The sequence below is a fragment of the Truncatella angustata genome (genome assembly GCF_020726525.1).
Source record: "Truncatella angustata strain MPI-SDFR-AT-0073 chromosome Unknown BKA67scaffold_3, whole genome shotgun sequence".
Lineage (NCBI taxonomy): Eukaryota > Fungi > Ascomycota > Sordariomycetes > Amphisphaeriales > Sporocadaceae > Truncatella > Truncatella angustata.
Window position 1 is genome coordinate 1088388 of NW_025763383.1, and position 14225 is coordinate 1102612.

Consider the following 14225-nt stretch of genomic DNA (forward strand, 5'->3'; position numbering starts at 1 on the left):
ATGGCCGGTTAGTACCTCATCTTGCTTGCCAGGGGCGCACGGAACTCTGCTCCCCATTCACAAAGATGCTCGCAACGATGGTGTTGTAGATTACTGGCCTGGAAGAAATGTCGCTGCCTATCTCCGTGGACGGGTGGTAGGAACCAGACTCCTAGTGCAGCAGGATGTTGTAGCTGATAGACGTTTTTGCACTCTTCCCTTCAATGAAAGCCTTCTACCTCCTGGGTTTTCAGCGGCTAGTCTAGACAAGTAGGTACACTTTCAATAAAAAGCCACGTAGCGGCGTAACACCCAGTCGAATGATAAGCTTACGCAGACGGGGTGCGCTTCTGCTGTTTGATTGCGAGAATATGCGCGCCCCCCCAAACAACGAGTTGGTCAGAGATATCGCTCAAAACATGTGGTATCGTCGTAGCCTCCTTTCCAAATCTGGCTTGCATGGTCACAGCCATCAGTCACATGAAGGGCAACGGCGAATCGAATCTCTATGGGTTCCCAACGACCTCGGCTGATATCACTGCCTAAGCAATATGCCAGATAGCTGTTTGCCTGAAAGAGATAGCTGTCCAATCTTGGCTGCAATACAGGCTGCAAGCCAATGCCCGCGTTCCTTGTTTTTTGATCAACGTTCTGGATACCATTTCCGGTTGCATGCATGAATCGCTTCCCACGTTGTTATCGGCTTTTTTGGTTGGTCAAATGTGATATGATAAGAAAAGATGTGATTCGTTATCATGCATTCTCCCTGGACCGAGCAATATTTGACAAAATCCATTGAGGGTTCTAGATCCCGACTATAACGCTGAGGCGGGCGCCCCCGCCATTTCCCAGCAATCTGGCAACAGACAAGGGTTAAAGTCTAGACTGCCTAGGGCTGATGGGCGCACGACTCAATCCTCCTTTGACGGTGAGGCCCAGCTGTTTCGATGGTTGCTTCTTGCATTTCCTAGAGGCTTGCTCGAAGCGAATTTGGATGCCATTGGCACGGTTGGGATCCATCGAGGTCCAGAGCATTGCTCTTTGTGCCTGGCTCGTGAACATAGACACAAGCTCGGGAAATGAGCACTGCCTTCAGGGAAGAGGCTGACTTGAAAGCGTCGGCACGAGATCACATAGAGATGAAGAAAAGCAGCACGGGCATTGGCACCAATGGGCAATTTTGACTTTGCACTGTTGTAGTGTAAGAGGTCCAAACCCCTCAAGGGCCACATGCTAGACATTGACATGGGCAAAGACAACTTTATGAAATCAAAATAGTTGCCACTTGGCGGTTAAGATTTGGACTGGTACTCGCTTAGGATGCAGTGGAAAAGGCGTCAGAAAGGGTTGTTGAACCGTTCAACGAAGCGCTTCCTGATGAACACTTGCGATATAGGCGCCATCTCAAAGTCTCATGCATAAGTGCGACAATGATGGATTTTGGGACTGAGCAAATATTTGATTGCTGGAATCCTCACGGTCCATCTACCAAAGGCTGAAGGGAGGTTTCATCCTTCTCATTGCTGGCGATTTTGGAGTGGCTAGGCCATCCCGGGAAGATTCCATTGAAGTTGGATGAGTTGGTTTTGGTGGAGGCACGATCAAAGCTGGGATTCGACGACCACCATAGGAAATGTGGTCTCCTCACCGTGGGGGAGCATTGATATTGTTCTGTGCATAGCCGTACTATCGAGTGTTTCCGTGTTCTATCGAGTATGTCTCCATATTATCGAGTAGCTTTGCATACTGTTAATCACAAACAATCCGATTGGGACGGTATGAGCCGGATCAACCGGTGGATCCTGACCCAGCTTTTGTCAGATGCGACCCTGATTTCAGATCGTCAGGAGAAATGCGGGGGAGGAGCCATGGGGGCTGTCACGATGCATACCATGGCAAAGGTATAATGGAGAGTTCCAGCTCTGTAGCGGTGTGAAAGTTTGATATCGACGTGTCAATTCGACTTCAGATGATGCATAAAGTATGTGGAGGAAGAAGTGGCTATCCAGCTGGTCCTTTTGACTCGTTGCCAGAATAAGCGTGACCTGCCCAGCCTCTGCAACTGCAGAGTATCGAGAATTTGCCGCAGGGACATTGCCAAGGCTTTATTTCTAGTTTCAAAGAGTGTTGGGGGAAAAATGCTTCATATGACAATTGTGTACGCCATCTTGTGACCATGGGGTGATCTCGTGACGAGTTTCGAAGCTTTCTTTGACGCGGAAGCTGTTTCAAGATCTATGATGATATTTGTGACTTAGTCTTAGTTCTTGACTCGAAGCTTTGAGGCTCTGCCCTGAGATGTTAGCATCGACGCAGCTGGGGATTATACACAAGTTCACCTCGTGACTCTAACAGCCGCGAATCATGGCAGTGTTCACGAGACCTTGGCAAAAGACCAAACGAAATGATTGAGATCGGTGCTCGGCGTCAGTATCCACGAAAGCTCCGATCCCAGTATTAAATATCCACCATGTCCTAGTTCCCATGCGCTCTATTTAGTATTTAGAGTTCCCCGAGGGTTTCATGCAAAATGACGAGCCTGTGTCGAATTGGCTCCAACGGGGCCGTGGTTTTTGCGATTTCACATAGTGAGGTGAAGATCGATGCTTTGAGTCAAGCCAAGGACGCGTAAGCGTAGCAGCAAGCGGTGTAAATAGCATACATGAAAGAGGTGGCAGTGCTGCACCCACTCCAGAGTCGTGCACAATGTTTACATACGAGGAATGCAGTGAGACAGTTAATGTCATCAACAACAATTAGGTAGTCCGGCACTGTTGTTTGCTTGATGATCTCGCCTTGTCATGCAAAAAGCGTAACTTGACTTCCCAGGATCCTTGGTTGGGAAGTAACAAGGGTAGCTGCGGCGGAGATGCAGAGCTCCGCTCACCGAGGTCAACACAAACGTACTGCCTATCAAGATTTATTGGAACTGCATCCTGTGAGATTTCTCGAGTAGTGTTGTGGTATTGTCAGTGCGCATTCAAATTTGAAGATCATTCTACGGGACCGAAGGCCTCGCTCGCTACGCGAATTCTTTTTATGTCAGCTGAATCGATGGGCATTTTAGCACGAGCAACCCAATGGAAGTCGGCATATAACAACCGGAAATGCCCGACTCCAGTCTAATGCACTGGCGTTAGAGTAGCGTGATTAGTATTTCCTCCTCGGAAGCAATGCTAAAAGTGAGGGAGCTTTGCGAATCACCGTTCGTCACAAGTCGCGGGACCCTTGTGGCGTCACTGGTTTGAAAGGCGAGACGTGTGACTTGACCAGCGAACCTTACGATGTGCCTGGAATTTTCCCTGCCTGCCAACATTTCAGATACCGGCACAACCTCCCGCACGATCCTCTTTGTACAAACACCATCATTATGTGACCAATAGCTAGAGCAACTGCTCCCAGTGCATGTGGAATTCATCTGGTTAATGCTCCGGGAGGGGTTTTTGGTCGGACAGCTACCTTACCCTCGTTGTCGGCTCTCAAAAGCATTGCTCATGCGTGTCTTCATGCAAATTGAATCAGATGTGTTACACCGCATAGGTGTTGGTTAATCCGAGATTTGTTGGACAGCTCCATTCAGTGATACCGGGATACCCTCACTACATCTTTCATGCAGCTACCAGCTTGAGGATAGCAGCAACCACCAGACCACGCGGTAGCTACTAGTCTAGCTACATACACCATCGAGTTGTGGACTGTGGATTTTAACTGGGTTCACGTCTTCACTACACAATACTCGCCTGTAAAACGCGGCGACGGCACCGGTGCCCGCAACTGCTCTGTTATTCAAGTATCAAGCATGTACAAGAACCGACTCGCTGACAATGCTAGTCTAGCTTGGTGTGGCTGTCATATCCCTTATCAGCCCACGTTTCTAATTGCTGTCACAATGGGTCAGACGCCCACCCCAGCAGTAGTGGGGCCAAGCTTCTGGCTCGCTTCCCGATCTGGGGGGGCCTGGATCATGCAATGGTTCTTCAATGCACTAGGTTAGTATACTTAGCAAGCTGGGAGTAGTAATATCGGCTGCCTACTGTAGGAAATGAGACTTCCCCATATCAGCTGAGATAATTTGGAGGGATTAGGATTGGAGGAACCTCTCGTTAGACGCTATCTCGCTCTTCCTCATAAACATACATATTACCTCTTTCCTCGTCAGGTCCACGTTGCCACTGACTTTCCTTTCTGAATCACGCGGCTACCGATCAGCCACGCAAAGTTGTACTAGCATTAGCGCCTGCTTGTACCCATCATCTTTACGCAGCTGGGCACTATCATAGTATAGTAACCTTAGAGCGGCTTGGACCTTGCCACCGTTGACGCAAACAGTCATATCATAGCAAGCAGCACCACCTGATCCGCGACCTTTGGAAGTCTATTCTGCTGGAAGGACCCTTGCTCCGGTGTTTATACAACACTATAAGATATCCCCGATTCTCATAAAATTTTCACTACTATCATCCGCAAAACGTACACCCCACGCAACAATTTCACCATGGAGTCAGTCGCATCACATAACTATACGACCCAGAGCTCTCCGAGTTTCACCAGATTCGGCGATCTCCCACCAGAGCTTCGCATTAAGATATGGCAAACTGCTATGCCTGAAGCGCGAACAGTCGTTGTCAACTCACCTCTCTCCCACAAAGAAACCTCTCCACAATCACTCGAAAATGCTTTACTACAACAAAATGACGATGCCGAGGCATGGACGTCCCATACTGAGATTCCTGCTCTCCTTCACGTCAATGCTGAAGCTCGTCATGAGGCCTTGATACATTATCAACTGTCCTTTGGTGTGGGACAGCACTCACCAAGAATTTATATCGATTTTTCGAAAGACACACTCTTCATTGGCAACGCGGAGCTTACGCCAGGTCGCTCACCGCTATGGGCCAAAACGACAGATTTGGAAAAGTTAGAGAGACTTGCAGTGGTCCCCGAAGGTGCATGGAGAGTGCTACGCTATAAAAGGGTCAATTTCGACAGACTACAGAAGTTGATCTTCGTCCATGACATCTTGAATTCAAAACTGAGCCCTACTTCCCAATTGGTGGAAGACGAGGCACTAGATGAGGTTGAGGAATTGGTAGAGCGCATCGAGCAGGCACAACGATCATCACCAGTGGTACAACAATCAGAGGAGGAAATGAAGAAGCGAATGCAAGCTGCACGCGAGGAATTGGATACTTTGATGATGGTACTACCGACCCAGTGGGAGAAGGAGCCCATCATCGCGACCGCTATATTTGCATAGAGGAACAGGACGCGCGGATTTGAAGCTGTACAATTATCCACGACTTGCACGATTTTCTTACATTTTCAGACGATACCCGAAGATCAATACCACGATCGCTACTCAAATGATGAATGAAATACCAATCTCTTCATAAAGACAATACCAAGTTCATCAAATCTTTCAACTCAATCACAACTGCACAGTGACCCTATTGTTTGCTTCTCACTCTGTTCTGCAAAACTACCTGCCCAAAGCGCACCATGTGGTGGGGGGCTGCCATTTCTCCAATATTTCCGTAAATTCTTTTGGGACTCTGCCCCTCTTAGTACCCTGCAGATCAGTGATCTTCAAGCGTGCCGTCGATCTTACCGTCTTCAAGCCCCGATACTGCCGACACCAGCTAAAAGGCCACAATAGTGCAGCATGTCCTTCCCGCTTGGGCAATTATCAACCAGACCGACTATCTTGGGTTTAAAGTCGGCACGGCAGACAAATCGGGCCTCTGCGTATGCAGTAGAACGTATCTACACAAAAGTTCATGAAAGTCGCACAGATATTGCCATTGCGTGGTTTGACTGTGTTACTCAATCTCGTCACATATTATGCTACTGGCTTTCTATTCAAAACGCCCACGAATTTCATAATTTCATGGTTGTCCCAAATTAGATTACTAGATGTCCATCAGGAATTACGTGGTGGTTGAATACTATTCTGTGAACTTTCGGAAGCGCCACTTGTGCAGTGCAGACGTTGTGTCCAGTCTCGTCGCACGACGCAATGTCCGTCTGGCGATGAAACAGCGACACGATTAAGTTAGCTTCTGCACGTCTACTGTGTACTGCAAACGAATAGGGGTTCGCTTGGGAATACTTGAAGTCAAAAATATGATTTGAGGAAACTCAGCCGGACTCCCTAGTCCCACGTTGCGTTTAGTAGGAATGGGCGCGCGGCTCCCGCAGGACCCCCAAGGAGTGGTTCAACTCAAAACGTCGCGGTCAAGCAAGACATAATATACATAGTATGGGCGGTTGGACCTAGAAGAGTGACGTCTTCGCGTCCAGCCTTAAATTACGTCATAACGATTTATCTGTTCTTGGTAGTCACAATTCTAGATCAACCAATTGACATCTGTGTGTTACAGACTACCTGTCCAAATACAGCGTGGCATCACCGATGTATGACGAGAGCTGTACGATCTGTGATTTAGTACGACTATGCTGTAGTCGCACACGGGAAGGACGCTGATCCCAAAAACATCCGAGAAGCTTTCCCAAGCCACTCGCTCTCGCCTGTAGAGACGGTGAAATGTGGTGTAATCGCCAAGAATGATTTGCAAATCGCCAACCACCAACAAAGCTCCCGTGGTTTCACTTCCTGCAAACTCTACGTAGTGACATCGGCGAGTCGGGCCCTGCTGTCGCCGGCCTCATTATACTCTCGGTCTCCACTCCTCTTTGGCCGGCCCGCCTGCAACAAGCGTCATGACGGCCTAGGGCCTTATGCATCAGTCACCCCACATGTGCTTCATCCGCACCAAGGGTCTTCTTGAGCCCTGCTGGGGAGCTTTGCTACCGTTTTAAAGCCTACTCTTCCCCTCCGGCGTCAAGTAACCCCGACCAATCTTGAGCATCTCGACAGCCTCCTGCACCATCTCCTGCACAATCTCGCTAGCGGGCTGTATCTTGGTGATGGCGCCAGCAACCTGACCCATCAAGTGTGGCGGGTCGACATCGTTGCCCTGATCAAAGTCCCATTCTATAGGCACGATGCCCTGATCGCAGAGCTCTTTGACCTTGGCAGGCTGCGCATGCCACTTGGCGATATAATCATTGACGCGCATCCTCAGTGGGCGACCCGACAGCACGAGCGTCCTGTCCGTCTCCTCGAACTTGCACTGGACCACTGCCTTCTTGTGCTCCTCAGAGCATCCGGCCTCCACTGAGGCCACAAACCGCGTGCCCACCCAAACGCCCGCCGCGCCTTGCATCAGACTCGAAGCTAGGCCGCGTCCGTTATAGATGCCACCCGCGGCGACGACCAGCGCTGGGCTGCCCTTGAGCGCCGCGGGCTTGTACCGCCTCGCCACGTCCACCACGGCCGGGATCAGCACGCTGTTCGCGATATCGCCCGTATGCCCGCCGCCCTCGCCGCCCTGCGGACACACCATGTCCACCCCTAGATCCAGAGCTTTGACCGCGTGCTTCGGATGCCCGACCATGTTCATGATCAGGATGCCGTGACTGTGTAGACGATCAATGACGTACTTGGGCGGGACGCCGACGGCGCTGATGAACAACCTGGCGCCGCTCTCAATGGTGATGTCGATCAGCTCGTCCAACTTTCCTGATGTGTAGTCGTGGTTCGTCCTGCGGGCGTTGCCGCCGATCTGCGGGAGCGCGAGGTCGACGCCAAAGGGCAGGTCCGGACTCTTGAGCAAGGACTTCATCTCTTTGACAATCGACCGCAGTTGGTCTGGCGTGTACATGAAACCGCCAATCACGCCGAGGCCGCCTGCGTTGGAGACAGCGGCTGCGAGCGCCGCGCCGGATGTGCGAGCCATCCCCGCCAGCACGATGGGGTGCTGGATCCCCAAGAGAGTGGTCAGCGGCGTCGTGATGGGACCCGTGGGCGTGAGATTGGCGTTGGCGGATGTCATGTTGGCAGTTTTGCTAGGAAAGGCAGGTATTCGGACGAGTTGCGCTTCGGTCTATGATATAAAGTAATCGGCCGGCGCCGCTGAGTGGGTAAAGCAATGGAACAAGATCCCGACCAGTTTCACACACTGAAACTTGAGGGAAATAAGTGCTACCACCGTGATCTCAATCCTTCACTGATTTCAACTCTCTCCCTTATTTTCACACAAAAATCGGCCTGTTTAGAACACAAATATGTTGGCGACGGACAGGCTGAAATAATGTCCTGACGTCGCTGGCCCCCCTGTCGGTTCCCGCATGGTATCCCCTAATATGGGGAGGCGCAGTGGGGCGTCTGGGGTAGTTCAATGCGGGGGAGTAACATAGTGCCGAGGCACTTTTGACAGTTTCTGGTAGGGCAAATTGCTTTCCAGTGCATAGCAGAGATGGCCTGCCGAGATGAGGCAACCAGATCGTAAATCATGTACCAATTGGAGTTGACTGAAAGTGCCAAGCTTCTTGCATACATATACTCGGCAGGCTTACAATCACCGATTCTCGTTTCCATGTAAAACTCCCCAAGTGATGTAAATCGCCCACTTTACTAGTAGGTCCAACGAACATAAATGATTTAGTATGATGAGCGAAGGAATTGTTCTTCCGCGTCTATTGCCTAACGGTCTTCTACAATAATGGACAATGCTGTGGCATAGTTTTCACTCTCTGTTTTCTCTGTTCAACGGCAGCCAACCAACGAAGTGCGCTGACTAAGTAGTAATTTGAGAATATGCATAGTTGCGACAAGTGTACAATTCGTAGCTCTTAATTCGTCTCGTCATCATCGCTAGACCCCTTTACCTGAAATAAGGTAACCGCGCCGGTACGAATTCATCAATAGTCTGATCGGGATTGTGTGCTTGAGACACCGTGGTCTCGGCTGCTTCCTCTTTCTTCTTCGACCAAGGCGATGGGCTCTCGGCGTTAACAAACTCGGCCTGTTCTGGTGTTGGAATGTTCTCGACCTTGATCAGCTCGGGCTTGGCCTCCGGGACAAAACCATAGTCGACATTATCGCGTTGAAGTCCGCGTTCCATGGCCAGGTGTGCTGCAATGTGCCTCTTTCGTTCGATCTCTTCATCTTCTTCGCGTTGTATTTGTTCTTCCTCTTGCAGCAGGTCTTTGAGTGACAGTGTGGATGCTTCTAATGCCTCATCCGCATCTGAGATCGGATCTTGTACCTGCCGCAATGAAGTGGGCCTGGAAGGTGTTATTGTGCCTATGGTGGTCCTTGATACGCTGCGTGGTATTGTGTAGCTCGCAGTTCTCTTGCCTTTGCTGCTCTTGGTTCTATTGCTCGACCTGTCATCGACACGATCTAGGGCCACTGCAAACTCATCGTCAAGAGGAACAGCATCCTCCTCTCCCTCTTCATCGCTAGGGAAAAGATCCCCTCGTGACCTGTACGAATCGCTCGTGTCGCCACTGCTCGTCGTACCGCTTCGTTTCCTAGTCTGCGGCAATGACGTATGAGGATGATACTCCTCTTCGTGATGTCCTAGCAAAGGTTGATTTTCGCCTTCCAGATGCCTCGACGCACCAGGATGGTCTTGTAGGTTTGCCGCACTCGGCTTATACCTCAGAGTTCCTTTGATCTTGAAGGGCAGTTTCCCGAGAAAGCCGATAGGTTGGGTACTAGGAATGATGGTAGGATCTTCGGCAGCCACACTAGATTTCCGCCTAGTTCCTCTGGTTCCGTAACTCATGCCCCGTTTTCTGCCATGTGGTTGCTCTTGAATTTCGCCAGTAGCTGCTCGTTGACTTTTACTGGCGCCTGACCCCCCAATCAGACGCTCCCAGTCCTCGTTGCGCCAGGCCCCGAAGCCTCCTTGACCGCTGTCGCCGACAAGGTCTTCATCCCAATCATCGTAGAAGTCGAAGCTGTATTCCGCCTCCCGCTCACGCTCTCTTTTCCTTCGCGCTCGTTCTTCGTGGTCGCCAAAACAGGGTGCAGTGCAGCTGTCGACTACGGCTCCTATCGAGGCAAAACATGGGTTTATGTATTGGTGACCAAATGTCCATATACCGGCGGCAGCGTTCTCAGTGACCGCCTCCGTAGTGTGAGAGATCTGATTCCAGCGCTGGCGTAATCGGGGGTCTTCCAGGAACGCCATCGCGGCGACCGGGGGAGACCACAGACAGCAGGGTCAACAAGTTCAGTCCTTGGGCTGTCAATGGCCAACGAGCGGGCGTGACTCGAAAAGATTCTGTTGTCGCAGGTTGCAAAATAGATGAGGGAGGACGCGCTGTTCTACAGTCCTACGCAGCGTGGTCCCGGCTGGATCGAAGGTGCGCAATGCAGTTAGCAAGTATCGCAGGCCGAGATGAGGCTGCTCCTCGGATCCATGAGCTGAGACGGTGAGAAAGGTATGATAGATAACACGCGCATTGATGGCTTAAAGCGGGCAATCAGATCGCAAGCGAACAGTGAGCGCAACGGCTGCGGCTCCGCAACTCTTTTACTATGTGAGACATCCGCTGGTGGTTTGTGAGTCTGTGAAGTTCAGAGAACATTTAAGTTGTGACTTGCGCTGCGAAGATTGCGTGTTGCCAGGGCTGACCTCAACTGTTCTTGGGCTGACTTTGGCGCTGCATTGATTGCCGAGAGCCCCAGCCGCTCTATGGTACGGTCGAGGGCTGCCCACTAATTTGGCTTGGTTGCAATGACCTCATTGGCAGTCTGATGAACCTAATAGTGTGAGGACTGCAACGTTGTACATATTCCGAGCATTATGTGATCTGCTTCCAGCTTGCGATAAGATCTTAGGTTTAGAATTCCGAGGATGTGCTGAGTACTTCAGGATGGGGTGAATTATTCATGTCATGGCGCGGGTGAGGTCCCCAAGCGATTTGACTACGTCTGGGGGTGGCGCTGGCTGACTGGAAACATAATTCTGATTTTAATGCTCAAGAACATCGTCCTAAAAACATGTACAAGTTTGGTTCCTCACTGCCCGCAGTCAATTGTCATCCGCCGTGGTGAGGCGGGTGATTATATCTTGCTTGAAATCAAAATTCTCCTTGTAATCGGTATCTGAAGTGCTGAAGACGACGCGACAAGCTGTGAGCTGAGATGTTCAACAACTACTCACTGTTCCGTGGCAAGCCACTCTGCATTCAACGGCTGTCAGTGGGGTTTTGGGGCGGTCAGTGCCCGCTGGCTTGCGCCAGACTTGATCCGGCGCGTGAGTGGGGGTGGTCAAAGCTACTGAATGGCAGAATGGCAGACGGGCTGGTCGTAGCTTCCGCATCCAGCTTGCGATAGAACATTCAAATGCTCTCTCGCTTCTCGCTTCCCGCGTCCGGCTTCCCGCTTCTCGACCTCACATTGAATCGACGAGACAAGACGAGACGAGACGAGAACAAAAAGCGCCACACCAAAGTCGCCCCGACATCTCGACTCGGGCGACAACAGGCCCAAATCACCAATCACAAATCTGCCAACCGCCAGACTACACATTCATTCATTCATTCGTTCACTCAGCCTTCCCGCATTCTACGTGCCTTTGTGACTACGCCATATTCACTTTCGCGCTTGGGCGCCTATCTATCCCGACGCGATCGTGAACTCGATCCGACCCAAACCAGCCTTTACCTGGACCTGAACCTGCAATCAGCCCTCAGTCCCCCAGCGCCTCACTGACGAAAACCTCCCGCGCGAGAATCATCTCCAACCTACTCGGACAATCTCCCGACAGCCTTCAATCCCTGTCGGATACATCAATGACTGCGCCCATAGCTAGCCGACATCCTTGACCTCCCGGCCTTGTTGCCGTGGTCGACCTGGAGCCATGGCTACCAACAATCGTGAGTCCAACGCCTCTCCTATCACCCAACTAGACTCCAACGATCACTCCGCGAATACCATGACATCGCATGCACGAAATGCGTCCGGCAATATCAAACATGGACGCTCCGACCTGTCCACAGTCCGACTATCCTCAACGTCTGAAGTCTTGGGAGGACTACCGAATTACCGGATGACTGTCTGATACCCTCGACGACGTGCGTATCATGTCTAGCCGAGAACTTTGGGGGGGCCACAGCACCTGATCGCCCGCATACATGGTTCTTCAGGACCTTCTGGGATCAGGCGGCTGGTGTGTGTTTGAGCCATCGTCGCTTGCCGCTCGAGACTTTTAGGATCATGGACCACGTTTCGATATTATTCGTTGTTCTGAAAGCTCGCACGCGCAGTCCTTACTCTGATTGATATTTGATCCCAAATATATAGGTATGCTGCATGCTCATGCTTGACTAACGGTTTTTCTTTTGTAGCTTTTGCTCCGCCAGCGCCAGCGCAGTCGCAAACACCCTTCAATCCTTTTGCGAATATGGCGGCTTCTTCTCCGAAACCTAGCAGTAACATATTCAAGGCGTCACCTGAACCACCACTACAGACTGTATCCAACCCATTCGCAGCGCAATCGACTAAACTGAATCCTTTTACAAACAATCTAGCCAGCCAGTCAATACCTTCGTTCCAGTCGAGTGCCCCTCAAACACAAAATAAGTCCACAAGTCACGCCAAGCCTGTTGGATTCAACCCTCCTGCTGGTCCTAAGCAATTTAGCTCGCCGGCTCTCAAGACATTTGGTGCTCCTGCAAAGCCTCAACAGAGCAATGGCAACCATGGACCCAGGTCTCAGCAGCCTGCCAAGACTCCATTCGGGTCGAAGCAAGCTCAGACAAAGGCTCCTCTCACAAGACCACCAAGCGAATTCGGGACTAGGATCAAATTGCAGCTCGCCAAAGACGGGATCAAACGACCTGAATGGCCTACAGACGATAATGCTTTACGTCAGAAGTCTGTGATGGATGATCTTCGCCATAAACATCGCGCCTATCGAGAAAAGGCTCGCAGGTCTTTGATGAAAGCAGACCTTGTAGATGATCCTGACAAACGTCGACGTCTTGACGAAGCCCTACCCTTCAAAGGAATTTGCGAGGATATGTGTCCAGAGTGGGAACGGATACAACGAATTGTTGAGAACGGGCTTTGGGGTCCCGAAGGATATGAGGACGGCGGAGTTCGGGTCCCTGAGCCAGATAAGATGATCAAACGTTTAGCACGATCTGCCGCCGGACAAGAAGCGGCATTGCCGATGGATGTTCGATCCCCCGCAGCCTGCAGACGAACTTTGGATTATCTGATTGATGAACTGATTGCCCAAGACGATCGGCTACCAACTTATCATCATTTCGCCTGGGACCGGACAAGGGCGATCCGCATCGACCTCTCCATGCAAACACCTTCGATGACGCCGGTGGAGATGAAGGATGAAATCTATGTACTCGAAACCATCGTGCGGTTCCATGCGACATCTGCCCACCTTCTTGCGCGTTCCTGGTTCAAGTACAAGGACTACTCTGAGCAACAGGAAGTCGAGCAGCTTAGCAAGTCTCTGATGACCTTGAAGCAAAGGTACAAGGACTGTGCTGACATGGGGGTAACATGTGAAAATGAGGCCGAGTTTTTGTCCTACTACATTGTCTTCTTTGGTTGGGATTCAGCCCTGAAGGAGACCGTTGAAAGCTGGGGTGAAGAAATATATGGCACTGAAGACATCCAGACTGCCATGTGCGTTGTTGAAGCCATGCAGAACACGACAATGCTACATGGCCCTTTGAAACCGGAATCTTCAACGGAAATTGCGTTGAACGCCGCATCGATTTTCTTCAGTATAGTCGCATCTCCACAGATCTCTTACACCATGGCCTGCATTGCGGAGATTCATTTCGGCCCTGTTCGCCAGACCATCCTCAAAACCATCGCAAAATCTTACTCACGGCCAAAGGGTGCGCCCAAAGACATCACTCCCGACTTTCTTCGACGAAGACTTCAATTCGACACGGAAGACGACGCTGTGGCGTTTGCAGAATTGCACGACCTGGAGTTCAAGCAGGAAAATGGGCTTCGTTATCTGTTCATCGAACCCCGTACACAAATCAAGCGACCGCGTATCCCGCAAGCATTCTCGCATGATATCGTGGAGCGCAAACGAAACGAAAGACCTTTTCCAGATGTCATTCACGAGACCATATATGAGGAACCTGGCGCTACTACCGGTTCAGGCACACATGTGGCGGAAGACAGCCTTTTCGTTGATACTCCGGCAGAAACGTCGACGCCGTCTGAAGTTGCTCCGGTCGCAGATTCGGATCTGGAGGATACAGAAACTGCGGCAGCGTCGGTGCCAAGTGATGGATTCGCACCCGCTCGGCAACCCCTTTTTGGCAATTCGCCAACTACATCCGTCTTTTCGCCACACAGCACAGGTCTTGGTGCTACGCAACCGCCCTCGTCGATGTCAGGA

The 14225-nt window shown here is 51.0% G+C and overlaps 3 protein-coding genes across 3 annotated transcripts; 1 reads left to right on the forward strand and 2 right to left on the reverse strand.

Moving 5' to 3' along the window:
- The first annotated feature begins 4045 nt into the window (after nucleotides 1-4045).
- Nucleotides 4046-5484, forward strand: BKA67DRAFT_560009 (uncharacterized protein). Its single transcript, XM_046102432.1, has one exon. It carries the CDS (start codon nucleotides 4475-4477, stop codon nucleotides 5234-5236), a length of 762 nt encoding a protein of 253 aa, XP_045959517.1. The 5' UTR covers nucleotides 4046-4474; the 3' UTR covers nucleotides 5237-5484.
- A 1310-nt stretch (nucleotides 5485-6794) lies between these two features.
- On the reverse strand, nucleotides 6795-7874 carry BKA67DRAFT_591710 (2-nitropropane dioxygenase; the record flags this gene model as incomplete). Its single annotated transcript, XM_046104750.1, has 1 exon — nucleotides 6795-7874. One exon carries the CDS (start codon nucleotides 7872-7874, stop codon nucleotides 6795-6797), a length of 1080 nt encoding a protein of 359 aa, XP_045959518.1.
- An 831-nt stretch (nucleotides 7875-8705) lies between these two features.
- BKA67DRAFT_534185 (uncharacterized protein) lies at nucleotides 8706-10022 on the reverse strand (the record flags this gene model as incomplete). The annotated part of the gene is made up of 1 exon (XM_046099823.1): nucleotides 8706-10022. One exon carries the CDS (start codon nucleotides 10020-10022, stop codon nucleotides 8706-8708), a length of 1317 nt encoding a protein of 438 aa, XP_045959519.1.
- Nucleotides 10023-14225: the final 4203 nt, after the last annotated feature.